This window comes from Prinia subflava, chromosome 6 (assembly GCF_021018805.1).
Source record: "Prinia subflava isolate CZ2003 ecotype Zambia chromosome 6, Cam_Psub_1.2, whole genome shotgun sequence".
NCBI classification, from domain to species: domain Eukaryota; kingdom Metazoa; phylum Chordata; class Aves; order Passeriformes; family Cisticolidae; genus Prinia; species Prinia subflava.
Window position 1 is genome coordinate 2,843,795 of NC_086252.1, and position 17,489 is coordinate 2,861,283.

The following is a 17,489-nucleotide window of genomic DNA, read 5'->3' on the forward strand; positions in this document are numbered from 1 at the left end:
GAGGAGCCGAGGGCGGTGTCACACTGCAGACGGGCCCTCAGCCTCCGCACGGCTGCTCCTGCCTGCTGCCGCTCGAGTGCTGGGTGCCGCGGCTGGGGCCCGGCCCCGGCCCGGTCGCAGCCCTGCGGGGGGAGCGGGCAGCGGGGCCCGCGGGCCCGCACCGCCCCTGCCCCGCCCTTCGCCGGCCGCGAGGGCCGAGGCCGGAGCCGGCGGCGGCCGCATGGGTCCGGCGCGGCTGCCCCGCCGCTGGCCGCGCCCGCGGGCCCGCCCGGGGCCGGGGCTGCTCCTGCTGCTCGTCCGGCTGGCGCTGCCCGGGGCGGCCGCGGGCAGCGGGGAGGCGCCGCCAGCAGGTACTGCCCGTCCCCTCCCGCCCCCAGCGCGGGGCGGGGGTTCCTTCGCCCCGTCCCTTTGGGCTTCCGCTGTCCCTGCGCCCCGCGGCTCCCGCTGCCGCCCAACATGGCGCTGCCCGGCTGACGGGCCGGGGCCGCCTCGCCCGCCGGCAGCTGCCGCGGAGCCGGGGCAGCCGCGGCCCGAGGCGCCTTGCCGAGTCCCGGTTCTCCCGTCGCAGTTCGGGTCCCGCAGGACGGCCCCGCGCCGGGGCCGGGGGTTGGGGGCGCCGGGAGCCGGCCCGGGAGAGCCCGTACGGACAAAGGCACCGCGGCGCTCCGAGGGCGGGCGCGTCCCTCCCACGCCAGCGGCGGAGCCGGAGCTGCCTCCGGGTGTGCGACTCCCTGTGGCTTTCTCAGGAGCGCGGGCCAGGGGAATTGGGTGCAGAAGAGATTTGTTTTTATTAACATATTTGAGGGTAGGCAAACCCCTAAAGGCCCTGCTCAGTTGTAGTAGCAATAAGGAACTCGAGAACCGGCTTCCTACTTGCATTGACCTTCTCGAGTCTTGGGCATCCTCGGGATTCTGCAGCAGATGCTGATGGCTCATAATTTTAAATTTCTTTGCTTGCCGTCTCAGAATTTGAGTTACTCTACCTGTGTGTCCTCCCAGTAGCTAAAGCCAGCACCACCTCAGAGTTACCTGTTCAGAGTTACCTGTTCAGAGTACCTGTTCATCTCTCCTTTTGGAACATAATTGTTTCACTGTGGAGCTGATGCAAGATTTCAAGCAGCTGATTTTGCTCAAGAAAAATACCTTAAAACTATGGGTAGTAAGAAAATACTTGCTAGCCGTGCATGTGGATGCCTTTGACACGGATGGATAGTTTATCCATAGTGGCAGGAAATGCTGAGATGCCCTCGGGGAAGGTGTGGACATTCCGGGCTCTGTTCTGGCCCTGCCATTTCCTGTTACTGGATGATCTTGGTGTTAGACCTGGGCAGTGCCCAGCCTCACCTTGCTGCGTCAGTCCGCAGCACTTCAGTGATAAATAATCCATAAATAATCCTTGTGCAGCATCATGCAATGACTTTTGTGGAAGTGCGTGTCTCAAGGTACAGCCGGTGCTTGTCTGAGTGGTTGTGCTCCCTCCCACTGGATTTGCCATGGATGAAAATTAATCCGATGGTTGATTTTTCCACAAGAAAAATGCCCAAATTTTAAGGTTAAAGCAATTTAGTAGGATCACGTGTGGACAGTAATTCTGTAATGCTATAATAAACCTAAGTAAGAACATCCACACAGTATTTTTCATTGGCTTAACTAAATTTGTTAAAATATAATTTAGCTTAATTTCAGCTTCCTTATAGAGGTACAGCAGGTTTTTACCTGCAAACAGCATCTCCTTGTCTGGATGGAGACTGCACTTACTCATTTTGCTGCTCCGAGTGCATGACAGCATGTTAGCAGTTATTACTGAGCTTGGCTGAGACCTGCATTTTCTATTCAGTAACCCTGATGAGTCCCTCTGTTTGGATGTGTAATTATTTTCTCCATGCTTCTCTTTAATTATGTTCTTGAAACACGGTGGTAATGCACTGTAGGGTATATTTTACACACGTATATAGATCAGAATGTATGTTATTCAAACTTTGCTGCATTAATCTTTTAGGTCCATTTCTGCTCAAAAGTGCACTCTTGTTTCTGATGATCATAGGAGCTCACTAACGTTTCGGGAGGGTTACAATTCACATCTCTAATTCAGTGATGTATGGTGAGCTGTCAGTGCAGTTCCCTTATTACATGCCATGGCTGGACGGTGACAGGAGAAAAAATGTTCTAAAAAGAAGAGTTGTATGATTTAACGTTAGAAACATTTCCGAGGGAGAGGAGTATGCCTTTTGTGATCAGCAGCCGTGTCATGTGCTAAATGACTGTGTTAATATGTAAGTCTGTTTACCTGCTCAGACTCCCACAGTTGCATTCACCACTGGTATAGGGAGCTCTGGTGGAGTTACACCCACTCATGCCAGCAGCGAATTTGGCTGAGAGGCCCTATTCCAGTGCCATCAAAACACTGATGCTGAAGCCAAGCCTTTCTGGATTACATTTTTTAAAAGTACCACCCTGGTTACTTTTTTCCAAAAGGTGTTGCAGTTTTCTTTGGAGACTAAATGACTTGATTTACAATTTGAATTTCCATCTAAATCATACTGAGCATGTTTCTGTCTGCATTTACAACAATGAAACGGACTAAAATTAAACATTTGTATTTGACACGTGCCTAAAATTAACTTTTTTGTTCCCCCCAGGTAAAAACTGCAGCTTATTGCAAGAAATGGATGTCATCCAGAAGCAGGATGAAAGCTGTTACTGCTATGTGCAAAACAGAACCATGCACTTACAGTACCTGTGGTCGACTCTGCAGGTAAGAGGTTGTTCTGGGATCAGTCAGTACATTTCATGTCAGCTTTTCCCAGCAAACCATGTGGCCAGTTAGCAAGATGAGGGCAGCATCTCCGTGGAATTAATAGTTGGAGTGGAGTATAGTTGGGACCATGATAAAAATGCAGCATTATGAGCCTCCATTTGGGATGCAGTGAGGTTTCTGCTGTAAGGATGTCAGCCAGGCTTAGAGTATGAGGGTGCCACAAAACGTTAATTTAGGATTATGTATTATTTTCTTGCACACCTTTTCTGTTGATGGGCCACTGTTAACCTCTGCAACAAATGCTTTTGCTTATCACCAACTGCCTTTATGGAACTTCTAAATTTGAGGACTGCATGCAGTTCTGCGGCTTTTTCACCACAGCACACCCAAGTGTAGGAACCAAAGGCTGGTTAGATTGTGACTAAAGAACAAACAGAAGCAGCAGGGTGTTTGTTCTCCCAAGTAACAGAGGGTCTTCTTACAAGACACACATTTAGGGATTAGTTTGAAGCAAATAACAATCTCTTCAAGAGTGGAAGCAGTAAAGCTAAAGGAACAAGCGAACCATCTCCACAGTTCTTTTTCTTTCTTGAGAAGTATGTCTCCAGACAGAGGAAGGAAACTTTCATTTCGTCTCTGTTGGAGGACTTTTCTCTCAGATATAAGAGAGTAGAACATCTCTTTGTCTCTTCCCAGGACTATTTTCCTCAGCAACATGTTGCAGATGTTTTTATGAATGGTAGCAGGCTCCAGGTGGTAAAACCCTCCATCAGTCACACACACTTTCCTGGAGTCTAAAAGCAGGAAGTTCGTATTTTTCCCACAACAAATTGCTTGCTGACACATTGTCTTCTCTCCCAGTATAAACCTGGTTTATTACGTATTGCATCACTTTTCTGCAGATGGGTCTGTGTTGTCTAGTAAGCCCTGATGAAGAGCTCACAATGTATCAGAGTTCTCAGGAAAATCACTCCAACTTAGAAGATGGACAAGATCTTTTACCAGTTTGGTGAGGGAGGGTGCTGGGAACAGGAAAAATCCCTAATACCAAACAGGATTGTACTTGTATTTAAATTTCTGGTTATGCTCTCTTTCATTTTCTTCATCCCTCTTATGTCCCCAACATGAAGATTGCGTTATAAAGAAAAGCAAGTCAAATCTGTTATGGTTCAGGAAGGGAAGCAGGAGGGGTATGAACATTTACAAAACAAACTGTGGTCAGTCACATATTACTGGCTTTGTTGGAAATTTGTGTGTGGGCAAGTGTCAACAGTAAAACCAAACCCACTGTGCTTTTGGATGGATTGAGATCTCTCCACTGAACTTTGCTGCTGATGAGTTCTCTGAATTACCTTGTAAGGTGATTAATTGTAAACAATCTTTGCATAGTATAAAAAACCAGTACTAAACAATTAAGATTGATTTTCATGACGACATGCATGGCTGAAATGTGATACAGTTCACAAAACCCCCCAGTGGTTCTGAGCTGCTTCTCTGTGTATTCTGTTCTTTGTTCCTAGATAAAAGTTAGCAGCAGAGGAAAGTTCCGGTTTGAGCCTATTTCAGAAAACAACAACTGTCGGAATTCAGAAACTGTTCTTGAGTTTGCTGCTTGTGCTGTTCAAATCCTCTGGAAGCCAGAGACAAGCACAGAAAGTGTTCTGAGCATCAAACAATATGGAGAGGATGTTTGCTTCAAAATACAACCCTTCAAAATTGAACCGTACATCGTGAGGGTGAAAAGAGAAAGTAAGTACGAAATCTTTGAGTTTAGATTACAGATGGCTTGGTATTGCCAGTGCTACTGAATGTACCATCTCTTCTGTAAGAAGCTTAGGACTTTTCTGTTGATATTTTATATAATCAGCCTTTCAGATTTAATTAGTCTAAAGTCAATTTCTATTTCTTTCCCCCCTTTTTAGTGCTAGATGGAAAGCTCTTGTTTTTGTTTGTAGCTGGAATTTTTCTGTTCCATTTTGCAAACAGCCTGAGCAGGTGAGTACTAGCTGCTTTTGACCTTCTTTCCCAAAGCCTGTGCATCTTTGGTCTGTTTGCTAAGCTAAAGAGGCAGTTCTTTGGGAAAGTGAAATAAGGAACTGAATATATATTAAAAACTTCCTCATGCCATTTGTATTTGCACAGATTGTGACATACCTTGAAGTACCTAACTCTGTTTATCAATCAGCTGTGTTAGGGTTTTTGTATCCAAGCTTCCTGCACTGGGGGACACCAAGACAATCCTCAGTGGGCAAGTGTGTGGATCAGAAAAGTCCTTTTTCCCTTTTGTAGACCACTGAGGATAGCTGAAGGCTAAATAATGCTGATTATTAATGATGCCTTTCTTGGGGGAAAATATTTAGGATAAAGTCATCTGGGGCCTCTCCTGCCTCCATGTTTGTGCCAGCCTTTCTTCTGATGCACATACTTGCATAGCACATAAGGGAGGATACTCAGTTGTTACAGCAAAATATGTGCTCACAACTTCAAAGCAAAGTGAGTCACAAAATAATTGTCAGGAGGCACCTCTAAAACAAGTAGAGCAGCAATAGGTTTTATAGCATTAACTGAATTAATAAGATGGAATTTATAAATGCATATGCTTAGGAAAAAAAACTTGTGGGTTTGTGGAGGGTTTTCTGTATTTAAATTAAAATAAAACTTCTCTTGCAGTACAGAACCATAATTGGTTATTTCATTTTCTTCTTTGTACTAGAGACTAGAAGGTCAGTGCAATCAGAACAAGTGTGAGCTTTAAAAAACAGCAGCACAGTCTCTTAACGTGTAACAACTCCAGTGACTTTAATTATCTGTTGGAAATTTTTCCTTACACAGACTTTAATACCTGAACTGGGCCTGTTAACCGTATAACTACAACTCTGACTTACAGCTGATTTAAGTTCTTATTGAAGATCACTGCTGTTTTTACAAATGTTGGCATCTTAAACAACTACAAATGATACTTCTCACCATATTCTCTCTTGTTCTCTTTACAGGAGTGCCAAGTTCTTTTATCTGTCTGGAATAATACTGGGTGTTCTTGCTCTCCTAGTCTTTGTCCTGCTGACACTTAAAAGGTTTATTCCAAGGGTAAATCTACATTTATAAAACAAAATAATAGTCATCATTATAATACAAGAAGTGACAGTACAGAGCCAGATTCTGACCTTGTTCTGGTTTTGTGGCCAGGTAACTGCACTCAAATGACTGCAGGATTGCTTTAATCATGTAAATACAGTTAGGTCAGAGTCAAGTTCTGTTTAGCTTCCTCCTGAGTTTAAACTGAACAGGTGATGTACAAGAAGAGTTTATTCTGAAACAGAAGTTATTTTTATTGAACTAGAGCTAAGCTTACCTATCAGTCTGTGAATCAATCTAAATAAAAATATAGTGGCAACTGAGATTGTCTTCCATTCACCAAAGACAATTCATTGTAAGGCAGATGTGAGTTTTTCTTCTTCTTTTATAAAGCCTGTGCACTCCGTAAAGCCTGTGTAATATTGCTGAGGTATGTTAATTGGGAACACACGTCCCTAGGGTTATACTGTGACACTGGGACATGATACACAAATACAGGAATGCAAGTGCTCTGCTCGGAGTTGATACTGTTTTGTTGTAGCATGCAGAGGACTGTGCAGTGCAAGTCTCAAATTCTGTAGCCTGATGAATTTCACATCTGGTTTTGCCTGTGAGTTCCTTTGGAAACAATGGTCCTGATTCTGACTTGAATTTTTTTGATGAAGTTTTTTTACCCTTTTTTAAAATTTATTTCTAGCACAGTACCTTCTGGATTTTAATGAGTGGCTCCTGGATGGTCTCCCTCTATTTTATTTACTGCTTCAAAGAGAATATACAGTGGTTGTGGTCTGAACACAAAAGCTACCTGTTGGGTAAGAAAATTAACAAGAAATGTGCTGTAGATTTTGGTTTAATTTAGTGGTCAGATGAATACCTGCCCATAAAAAAAAGAAAATCAAGTGACTCATTTATAAAGCTCTGTTTTCTCATAAGCCATAGATGTTGAAACATTCTAAAGGTTCCTAATCCACTCAAATGAGTGTTTACTCACATTGTATCATTAAATAAAGAGTTTGATGTAGAGGACTAGTTCTAAGAGCAGCTTTTGCTTGCATTATTTGCTCATTGATTTGCTGTTACATACTTTCCCTGTAAGAGCAAAAGGGCAGCTCCTGTGGTTTGCACTTTGCTGGATATGGGAAATGGATGCACACACTGGGGACGGGATGTGGCTGCAGGGACTGACAATCCTATTGATCAGCACCTGCCTCCACACGGTCACGTGAGGAGAATTCATGTGCAGCCCACACACAGCACTGGCTAAAACCTGCTCAGAGATAACCTTGGGAACTCTTGGCACACTTTGGAAATAGAAAGCACATAAAACATCATGCAGTTGTCTGTAAGGCAACACAAGAATCAGCAGGCTACACTTCACAGCAGCTGCAAGCTTTGTGAAGAAAATAAAGTTTATAGGGGTAGTTTGCATCTTTTCTCCATGTCCTTTTCTGTTCCCACAGGGTATTTTCTGGCTGTTGGGATTACCAGCTTTGCCATTTGCTATCAGCATGGGCCGCTGACCACAGAGCTCAGCATAACCTTGTTCACATGGACGCTCCAATTCACAGCCTTTGTCCTGATCTACTTTGGTGTCACCATCCCTCAAGTTGCATATGCAGTCATAGCAGTCAGCCTCTGCTCCAAAGGCCTGTGCTACCCCCTGGGTGCTGCCTGTCACATCGCCAGGTCTGTGTCCGTTTGTGAATGTCCAAGTCCTGGGAGAACCAGGAAATACTGGAAGCTGATCATGGAAAAAACCCCCTACACTTCAATAATGGTTTAGGAATTTCTAGTACTCGTTCATAGATTTGCCAAATGCAAAACTGCAGCAGGAAAGGTTTAAGGTCGAGAGATGCCAAAATTATTTTCCACTTGACAGTCTGAAGCATGAGTTTTGTTCTGTGGATAATGGAGAAATGTGACTGTGTTCCTAAGGACTAATGTAGCACCTTCTAGTCCATGGCATATGGCAACCAGAACATTCCTGTTTGATTCATTAGACTGCAGCCACACTGCCTTGGTTTGATGTGTAGTGAGAGAAGCTGCAGGGAACTCCCATGGAATCTTAGGGATAAAACACTAAGGATGCACCTGTTCAAATGTGACAGTCCTTGGAGTTTGAATAGAATTCAGGAATTAAAATCACATGTCCACAAAATAGCGTTCTCCATGATTTTAGTTTTCCAAGTTTGGTACCTCGCTGTGATTTATGGAACCAATCTATCAGAATTGCTAACTATGGAGATACTCCTCAGTATTCCTAGAGGCCCATTTACACTGTGGATTTGGAACAGGAACTGCTTGCACTAGGTAGACCTTAACTTGCTAAGTGTTTTCAGTAGCAATACAGGAACAAGGTTTTTGCTCATCCTTGAAAGTGAAGCGTGTTTTAGCACAAGTGCAACACTCAAATGAAGATTCTAAAAAGCCCTGCCAATTCACATCTGTTTTTTACCTTCAGTGATGGATGGCATCCAGCTTCAGAGTCTTTAGTACAGACTGTTCCATAGCTGTGGACTCTGCTGAACCACAGAGAAGTAGGAAGAAGCAAAAGCTAGAACTGGCATAACCAAATCAATAAAAACAAATCATTTGGGCTTGGGGTTTTTTTACAAACTGTTTAATTTTGAATAACATACTGCTTTGGTCTTGTCTTCCCTTTTTACATGCTGAAGTGTGGCCTGAGTTTTTATTTTAGGTAGAATTTATTATTTGTTGCAGACCAATTTTTGCCTGCAGCTGAGGAGCAGCAGCTATTTCAAAAGCAACATGTAAGATCAGTACCTGTTGGAAGCAGGTTCAGAACACTCTGGAATCAGTATGATGTGGCCACAAGTTCACTTTACTTTAAAGTTTTACTCTCACACACTGTAGTTTGCTCTTCATGTGGTTCTTTTGGGTTTTCATGAACTGATGCTTCCATGAAGAAATACGGCTCTACAAATATCTCTTAGGAGAATGATAAGGGCTTTCTAATTTTTCTGTTCCTTAAGCCACAGCACCAAACTGTGAGGCCGTGATGCCAGATACACAGTTCAGAGCAGCAAATATATCAAAGTAATTTAGAATGTTGCAGTATTTCTTGTTAAGAACAGTGGATCTCACTGAGCCAGCAAGACCCTTCACCGTTTGACCTAAACAATGGCTACAGTTCTCTGCTTTAAAGGGATGTAAGGAGGAAAGTCGAATGCTGCTGATGTTGGAGCAGGTGTTTTTATACAGAGCTGAAAGTTTTAAGGGCATCCAGCCCTTGCTTATCTTAACTCATCACAACATTTAAATTGAAAGCAGTCGACAGAAGGAAACAGAACATAGCACACTTTCTAATTTATATCTAATTATATTATACGTTGCTACGCAGCAGCTAAAAAACCATCAGATTGTAAACATTTTGGCCTCAGACTAGTCAGTTTTGTAATTCAGAGCAAGATTTAAGAGAAGCAATCTAGTAAACAACATGAACAACTCACAACAGACTTAGAGCATTGCTTATCTTTGAAGTAACATATGCAGACTGGGTTTTGATTCAGCCAATGTCTCTGCACAGACACATTTTGCATTTTGCACCTAAAAATGGCTGAGCAAGCAGCCATCTCTTTAATTCTGTGCGATTTTAGTCTATGCATACACAATAAGGACCTGATCTAAAGCTCCTCTGAAGCTCATTAAATAGCATGTGAAATTCTACAGCTTTGGTAAGACCTAGGGAAAACAGGCTAGCAAACATTACATACCTTTTCCTCAAATGCAAGAATGCAGCTTGTTCTCTTAAAAGGGTGGAGGTGACTAATGCATGTTAATAGCAGGTACAGAGAAAAAGGACAGATAATTACATGCCAGAAGACTTTATAAATATTATTTTAATTTTGTTCTAGAAAAATGAAGCATCACTTTAAATCAAAAAAAATGGTGTTTAAATACCTCACTGAAGAGGAATATCGAGAACAAGGTGAAAGTGAAACTATCAGAGCTCTGGAGGAGCTGCGCTCGTTCTGCAGAAGCCCTGACTTCCCATCGTGGATAGCTATATCCAAACTCCAGGCCCCACACAGGTAAGAAAACCCAGCTCCTCTAAACCAGGAAACACCCTGCACAGAAACTGGCACACAGCAGACCTGAATGCCACTTCAGGCACTCTTCCAGGTGTATTTATCTTGCATAGCCACACCTCTCAAGGGTATTACTCCCTGGTGGCATTAAACTTCTGTTCCTCCCTGATCACAGATTACTCTTGGGAGCTTGCAGACCTTCTCAGCTAATTCATGGTCATAGAACTTAAAGGGTTCCTGCATACCTCTGTAAACTCTTGCAGCAACCCTGGTGGCTCTCTAACCAGTGAAATTGCTCTCCTTCAGGTTCCAGAGCAGTGCCCTTCTCTGTGGTGTAAAACTGGGGCAGGGTGAAGATACATACTCAAATATTACCTATATTAACCTCTGCAAACCTGCACAATCAGGGAATCCTATTATTGAAGTATCACTATCTAAGACTAAGAATACAGAGAAAGAAATCAATACTTGCAACTAGCAAGTAGAACAGGTAAATGAGCTGTGCCATGTATAGCTTAAGGGATAAACCTAAGACAAATATAGGTCAGGAAGGGTGAAGCAAGCAAAGCCAGAAAACCCTGCCGAATATACAGTTAATCATAACAGTGTATTCCCATCAAAACAAAAACTTGAAGATATCAGAAGCACAGTTTCATATATTAGCCAGCCACAAAGACTTAGTCCTTGCCACAGAAACAAGTGTCATGATTTTAAAGGAACCTCAATCAGCTTGGAATTTAATCAATAACAAGTTAAAGTTAAGGTCCCAGTTTCAGGACCTTCATCTTCCTTGAACTGGCACACAGACAGCCTCTCTGCCAGGTTTTATAGATTTACTGTTAAACTGTCTTACTTTCTAAGCTGCTTGCCTTCTTCAGCATGATGGAGAGATAAAAAAGTGAAAGCTTGCTGTTGTATTGTAGAACTGAATACCACCAAATGTACAAAACAACAGAGACACATGTATTTTCTAGCTGTCATTTCGTTAATAGAGTTGTTACAAACTGTTCACTGGTTGAGAATAGGGAAATAAAAAGGAGAACTAACAGCAATTAGATTTGGAGAACCCCTCCCAGCTCCCATTAAGCATCAGACTGTGGTTCATCCCAAGGCAAACGTGTTCCCCATTTAGACTAACAGAGCTTCCAAGAACAGCGAGGTGACGACGTTCATCTCACAGAAATGTTCAGTCTGAAATGTAAATTATTGATCAGTTTACCAGAACTCCAGAATGTAGCTGCATTTCCTTTTTCATACATTTCTCTGATGCTGTCGACACTTACCCAGGTGTCAGAACTGCCGTCTGTTCCCACACTCTTGCCAGAAACCTCCAGCTCTGTTCTCTCTCCTCAGTGGAGTTGCCCACTGAAAATAAGGTTTGTGGTGGATTGCAATATAGAAACAGTGCTAAGTTCATGCTTTATTCTGGCGTTTACTTGGAGCAGCTGCAAAATTCCCAGTCTGCAGCTCCAGCTTCACCAGAGGCAGGAATTCTTTGGGAAGACTTGAGCTCAGCTTGCCCACAGTGCGCAGGCAGCACCAGGAACAAGGCGACTACACACAACATAGGAGTGCACAGTTCCTGCCATTTTTTCCTTTCATTAGCAGTATCAACACACCTGAATTCTTACAGCCTTTGTCTCAAATATGCTACAGCTTTAATTTATTTTTAGAAGCTAAAGTACCAACTACCCCACTGTACAAATGCTTTCTCTGGATTACCCTTGCAAGTACTGACAAGACGTGAAAATGAAGTTAGATGTTCTTGCTTAGTCACAAGACCTTGCAGATGGTTTCCAGAAGAGCAAAAGTTACTTCTACAGAAAATACTGAAAAGCTGGGGAAACCAATCTTTGGGGTTATTGCCATTTGTTATTGGAACTTCCCCTCATCTGCACTGTGGGGATGTCCTTACAACACTCCTGCTTAAATAGCAATATCCCTAGAATTTACAGTATTTCTTCTTTTAATTACTCAGCTGATCATGTCTCCCTTTCAAAATTTGGCAGGTTTGCAGCTTTTGTTCTGGGATCTCCCCATGTCTCACCTGCAGAAACAAAGGCCCATGATGAGCAGTTTGGCATTGGGAGCCCCTTCCTGGAAGAGCAGCTGTTTGAGACATGGGCACAGTCTGAGCAAGATGAGCCAGCCAATTCTGTCCATGAAGAAGATGAGGAGAATGAAAGTGAAATGCATACACAAATTCCATTTCCATATGCTACGGAGCTGCTTTGAGAAATAATAGCAAAAAAAAAGAGACAGAAAACACACTTGTCCTAGAAAGAGAGGATACAGCGTAGGAACTCATATACTTGGCCTTTTCTTGTGGTTGCTGGTGGACTAAGAAGGATTTTTGAACAAACTGTTTCCTGTATCACCAATATTGCCTGATTAGAGCAAGAAAACCATAGAAGCTGTTTAAGTGAAGAAGAATCTCATGCTGTGGGTATTTTCACTGGGGAAACAAACATTGTGTATTTCCAAGGCAAGTACTGGAGACTGCCTGTCCACCAGAATGCCGCCTTTTACCAAGGACACTACCTCTAGTAAACAGAATCTGTTTTGGCCCTTTCCATCATCAAGTCCTCTGTGCTGAGCACTTGAGGGAGGAAAAGCCATTTTTAATGCTCTTTTTTTACTAAGTACCTTCTGTGTCAACACTTCTGATAATGCTGTTAGAGGTCGATAAACTGTGTTTGTTGTTTGTGAGACTTTTCAGAGAGAGCTAACGCAGCTGAACAAGGTTTGTTTCCTCTTCTGGCTGGGCTTGTCTATTAGCTTCATCCTGCCTCTGCCTTTAGTTTTAAGCTCCCTTTGCCCCTCAGAATGCTGTCTGACTTTTCACCCTCTGCCCATATTATTCTGTTTTTGATCTCTGCTGTAGTTATACTGCATTTTGTTCTTTCCAAGTCTTTGTTTATTTACATACTTTCTTCCCTCTTGTTCAGATCTTCTGCTAAACCTTTCTCTAGCCCTCTGCTTCTCCACCTCTAACAGTGCAGATGGCTTAGGAGAGGTTTTCCATCCCCAAACATTTTTGCTATTGCCTCCAGTTTCCGTGTCACATTACCTCAGGCGGGTGCTGTTGTCTCTTCCAGGCCTCTCAAGAGCCCCAGAAAGGCCACAAAGGCTGAGGCTGTTTCAGCTGCTTGGAAAAACTGCTATTAGCAGGGCCAGAGTGCTGCAGTGTGCCTGGAACTGGCCTCAGAGTACTCACTAGTTTGTTCACTGAGTAAGAAGCACAAAATCATTCCTGGCAAATAAATGAGGGAAGATACCTTGCTTTCACCTTCCCTTTCTCAGCTGTCTGTGGGACTTCTCACAGGAGGTATGTGGGGAGGAAAAATAGACCAGGGAGAGAAATTTAGGCAGTCCTGTGTCTTTCAGCTTATGTACTACACAGTCCTAGGCTAGGGACTAGAGTGTGTACCTCAGTTCATTGACCTGCAGCTGTCATTTCTTTCTTTTGTTCTTTTTGTTCTTTAGACTTCTGTTCTCACTTTGCTGTCCTCCTTTACTGTCTTACACACTGCAGAAAACAAAAGACCATTAATTCTGTGACTGTCTGATCTTACAAACCCACCAGGAGCTGTCAGTGACGGGGAGCAGTTGGTGCTCAAGAAGGGCATGTCAGACTGGGATCTATCTACTTGAAAAGGGGGCCTGTTCTTTCTACCATGCCTGGTGGTGCAGCATGACATCAGCAGTGCAGGCGCTGTCTTGGGTTTTCCTTGTCCATGTCTGCACCAGGGACAAAACCCGTTACCTCCAGTGGTGCTAAGAAGCGCGGCCATGCCATAATGCAAGAGCTCCTCTGTGTAACAAAGGACTCAGAGTTGGTGCTTGAAAGCCTTAAAGCCTTACTGATGTGGTCTTTCCTCCTTTATATTGCTTCAGCTTTGCTTTAGTTTTAAAGGAACGCTTCCATTTTACTGTAAAGAGACACTTAACACCCTTTGGTGCCATAAAATTTTAAGTACCTATGCAGAATCTGAAGCATGTTTAGCAGAGAAAAGCCATGTCAAGCAGGTGATCCAAAATGCATTCGCTGTTAAGTCCAGAACCCTCAAAAACAGAGCAAGAGTTCTGTTTAGGAAGGCCACTGGTAGCAAGACTCGCCTCCAAGAGAGGCGGCTGCTACCAAATCCACAGCTAAACTGCCACCCACCCTCTGGAAGTCAGGTTTGGCTTGGGGGACTCTGGCACTTGCAACAAGCAGTTGTGAAAACAGAGGACAGCCTCATGATCTGGGATGGTTTGGGAGAAGGGTGGAAAACTCCCCCCTGAACAATTACCATAGACTACATCTGGTTTTTTTGTAATCTTTGTCTGTGTCACCATCATGAAAATGGAGTACTTAAAATCATCACAGATTAGGCAAAAGATACTCAAAGAGATGTCTTAATGTTTCTTGGATGTTTTAAAGTACACAAACATTTTTCAGTGTATTTCACCCATCCAAGTAATTTGAGGCCAAGGGAGAGAATCAGATTTGTCTGAGCTTAAACACAGATTTTCTGGATGTCCTCTCTTTAGTGAGGTAGTGATGATTGCCCTTCCATAATGTGGAGGTATGTAAGTACATAATATGTATTTACATACAATAGCCCAGATTATACATTAAGGTAGTATTTTACCTAAGCAATATGGTAAATGGAAAAATGGAAAAGCCCCTCCCAGTTTAGGTAATTACATGTTTAGAAGAATACCATGTACACCTACTTCAACAAGGAAAAAAGTTAAAAAGCAGTAAAAATTAAAAATCAACCCACACTGTATGTAGTTGTGAGATCCATCATTTGGCAGGGATGGGTAAATACTGTCCCAAAGTAGAGCAGGAAACTACTAAATGCATGCACGACACAATGGCAGCAACAGGAGAAAGATGATGACTGCCTTAGTGAGTAGCTAATAGTGACCTTAAAAATCCTCCCAAGCCTGTTCCAACACTGGCAGGGTTTCATAAACAAAGCCCACCAAAACCAGCTGCTGTCAGTGGAGCCCTGTTCACTTGCACAGTGCTCCTGTGATATGTGGAGATGACATAGCCTTACTGAAACACAGTTGTTAAGTACTATCCACTGTTCAGCTAGAAAATCTAGGAACAGAATCTAGGCATTAACCCATTGCCCTGACTCTTAGAAAAGCCCTTCTCCCTTAACAAAGGATGTTGTATTTTTCTCTGTTGTCTGTTGTGTTCACAGTGATGCCCTGCACTCTTCCATATTGACCACTTTACAACACACATTGGTTTGTGTCCCTCACATTCCCTGCATCCCACAGAAAGGAACTGATGCCTACAATCAGATTTTATTATCAAATATTGGTTTTAACACAATGCAAGGGTAGTGCCCAGGCTCTTGGTTCAGCATCCTCCAGTGACTTTAGTAAAAGGTCATTATCACTGAATTGTTTTCACTTCAAGTGGTTATGTTCACTGCTGACACTAATATGAGCAAATAAAAGTTTATGTTGATACTATTAAATATGTTATGGATATTTTATATTTGTTACCACAGTTTTTACAGTTTCACAAATATCAAAATCCAGGTGTACATGTCCATTTTGCAACATAGAATGACTATACAATTCCAAAAAGAGCAGGCATTTCAAATACACAATTCTGAAGTGTAAACACAGTGTACAAGCTCTTCACAATCCAGGTGCTATGCAGCAGCAGCTGAGGTAACACCATACAGCATGAACTCAACAAATGGTTGGTTAGCCTCAAGATGATTTGTAGCATCCTTCTGTCCTGTCACCTGTTCAGTCTTTAGTTCTCCCCCAAGTTATACAAACATACAATAAATACATTTCTGATTTTAAAGGACACTTAGACAAGTCATGAGGATTTATGTGAGTACAGTACATTTAAGTTCAAGTGCAAAAAAAGTAATTAGTGGCTAGTCATTGATGTTTATTGTCTATGGTGTTGGTCCCAGGCACTGCCAGAACGTGGGTTCTAAAAGCACAGCTAAAGCACAGCTACAGGACACCCCTTCAGTCAAGCTAACAGATGTCAAAGTGGGTAAACCTGTGCACCCCCTTCCCTGCTCAGCTGCTGCCACCTTGCTGTCCCTGACTCTGGGCTCCTGTTGGCCTTGCCTCGCACCTCGCGCACATCTCGCCTCCCTCCCGGTCCCACGGGAGCAGAGTGCTCAGCAGTTCCGGGAACAAGCTGTTCAGCTAAGAGAATGGGCCGAAACTCTGTCCTGACTAAACCTCCCCGACTCCTCCCTGAGCCCGAGGACTTCTCTCCAGCAGCAATTTTCACCATGCACCAGCACGAGCTGGCTGCAGACAGTATTAAGAAGCATAACAAAACATAATAATCCAAAGTCCTCCAGTGTCTTGACATAGGGCAAAGTAACTTCCTAAACATATTGCAGTTGAGTTACATTTTCTTTCTCCTGAGAATCTCTCACTCTACTTGATTTCTGCACCCACTACTTCGCCCCTATAATCCTAAACATTAAGATTTTTAGGTGATTCCTCCCTACTCCCCACCTCCCCCAGGCACTTAAAGCTTACCGTTTTCTTAATAAATAACCATGTTAAGTACACTGCATTAAATAAACCCTTGTATAGATAATGAAATAAAAAACCCAAAAAGACCATTGATCAATCTCAGGCTGTGCAAACTTGATCAAAGATTCTTGTCTCAATACAACACCAAACCTAAAATTACCCAAACGGACACAACCTTATGCCCAGCTGCAGGGCTGCAAGCACAGAGGGGAACTTCTTCAGAAGCCTTCCTCCAGCTTTTGTGGTGCACTAAAATGGCAGTTCAAAACCTTTGCTTTGCAGAACTAAACTTTTATCTCAAAGAAAAGAACATTAGCTTCAAAAACATATTCTTTGAATATGCATGTGGTTTACTTAATCCATAATATAAGACACACTTCCTTAAACTACTTTGTTTCTGAGAAATCTTTCCAGAGACAGTTTCATGACATTCCTACAATTATTAGATCTGGTATTTTCTAATAGACTATTCAGGGAAACTCAGTCTCTCTTAAAAAGTCTTTTAATTTTGATTTGGAAATAAATTTGAAGGAAAAAAAAATCCAATCAAGTCAGACACGCTGTGCCTCAACGAATGAGGAGTGAACTCCCTTTCTTCCACAGATGGCAAAGGAATCTCAACGCACTCGACTCAGCTTTAGCAAAGCAGCTGAGAAGTCTTCCTACCATTACATCTGGCCACATCACTTCCCTCAAGAATCCCAACTTTTGGCTTCCCTGCTCACATTGCTCTGTGTAGTCATATGAATATTCTTTATATAGTTAAAAGCTTGCACTGCATGGCATTATGATTGTTAAGATGAAAGAAGTCCTACTTTTGAGCTCCTACTCCAGCGTTTCCCAGGTGAGAAGCAGAATTCCATGCACTGGATTTGGTAAGATGAGCACATGTCAGGGCCCTGCAGCAGCAGGCTGAGCATCGTGATCCGACACCGCGCGGTTGCCATCTGCTTGGGAATCCGACGGTGCTGGAGGTGTTGGTGCCGAACAATTTCTGGACTGCTCAGAATCTGTCGGATTTTGGGGTTGTCTTGCTGAGCTGGCTGATGAAGCACTGCAATTCTCATTGGTTTTCTAAG

General features: G+C 43.1%; 2 protein-coding genes across 8 annotated transcripts in view; one reads left to right on the forward strand and one right to left on the reverse strand.

The window, feature by feature from the left end:
- The first annotated feature begins 220 nt into the window (after positions 1 to 220).
- NEMP2 (nuclear envelope integral membrane protein 2) lies at positions 221 to 13,210 on the forward strand. Of its 5 annotated transcripts, XM_063399896.1 has the most exons (10): positions 636 to 719; positions 1,405 to 1,442; positions 2,640 to 2,755; positions 4,279 to 4,507; positions 4,681 to 4,753; positions 5,752 to 5,845; positions 6,531 to 6,645; positions 7,294 to 7,519; positions 9,709 to 9,885; positions 11,892 to 13,210. In XM_063399896.1, the coding sequence occupies exons 3-10, from the start codon at positions 2,666 to 2,668 to the stop codon at positions 12,115 to 12,117; spliced, it is 1,230 nt and encodes a 409-aa protein (XP_063255966.1). In that variant the 5' UTR covers positions 636 to 719; positions 1,405 to 1,442; positions 2,640 to 2,665; the 3' UTR covers positions 12,118 to 13,210. The 5 variants fall into 5 exon arrangements, with proteins under 5 accessions (XP_063255965.1, XP_063255968.1, XP_063255969.1 ...); XM_063399895.1 differs by lacking the exons at positions 636 to 719; positions 1,405 to 1,442 and adding an exon at positions 221 to 350; XM_063399898.1 differs by lacking the exon at positions 1,405 to 1,442 and having other exon boundaries at positions 395 to 719.
- A 2,158-nt stretch (positions 13,211 to 15,368) lies between these two features.
- MFSD6 (major facilitator superfamily domain containing 6) overlaps positions 15,369 to 17,489 on the reverse strand; it is a 28,208-nt gene continuing 26,087 nt past the window's right edge. For all 3 annotated transcript variants that reach the window (XM_063399891.1, XM_063399892.1, XM_063399893.1), the window contains one exon: positions 15,369 to 17,484. In XM_063399891.1, the coding sequence (XP_063255961.1) occupies positions 17,302 to 17,484 (183 nt within the window). In that variant the 3' untranslated portion in view covers positions 15,369 to 17,301. The remainder of the gene's footprint in view (positions 17,485 to 17,489) is intronic.

Coding starts and splice junctions, on each gene's coding strand:
- NEMP2 (XM_063399895.1), top strand. CDS start 221: ATGGGTCCGGCGCGGCTGCCCCGCCGCTGGCCGCGCCCGCGGGCCCGC. Junction 2,756..4,278: donor ACCTGTGGTCGACTCTGCAG/GTAAGAGGTTGT, acceptor CTTTGTTCCTAG/ATAAAAGTTAGCAGCAGAGG. Junction 9,886..11,891: donor AAACTCCAGGCCCCACACAG/GTAAGAAAACCC, acceptor AAAATTTGGCAG/GTTTGCAGCTTTTGTTCTGG.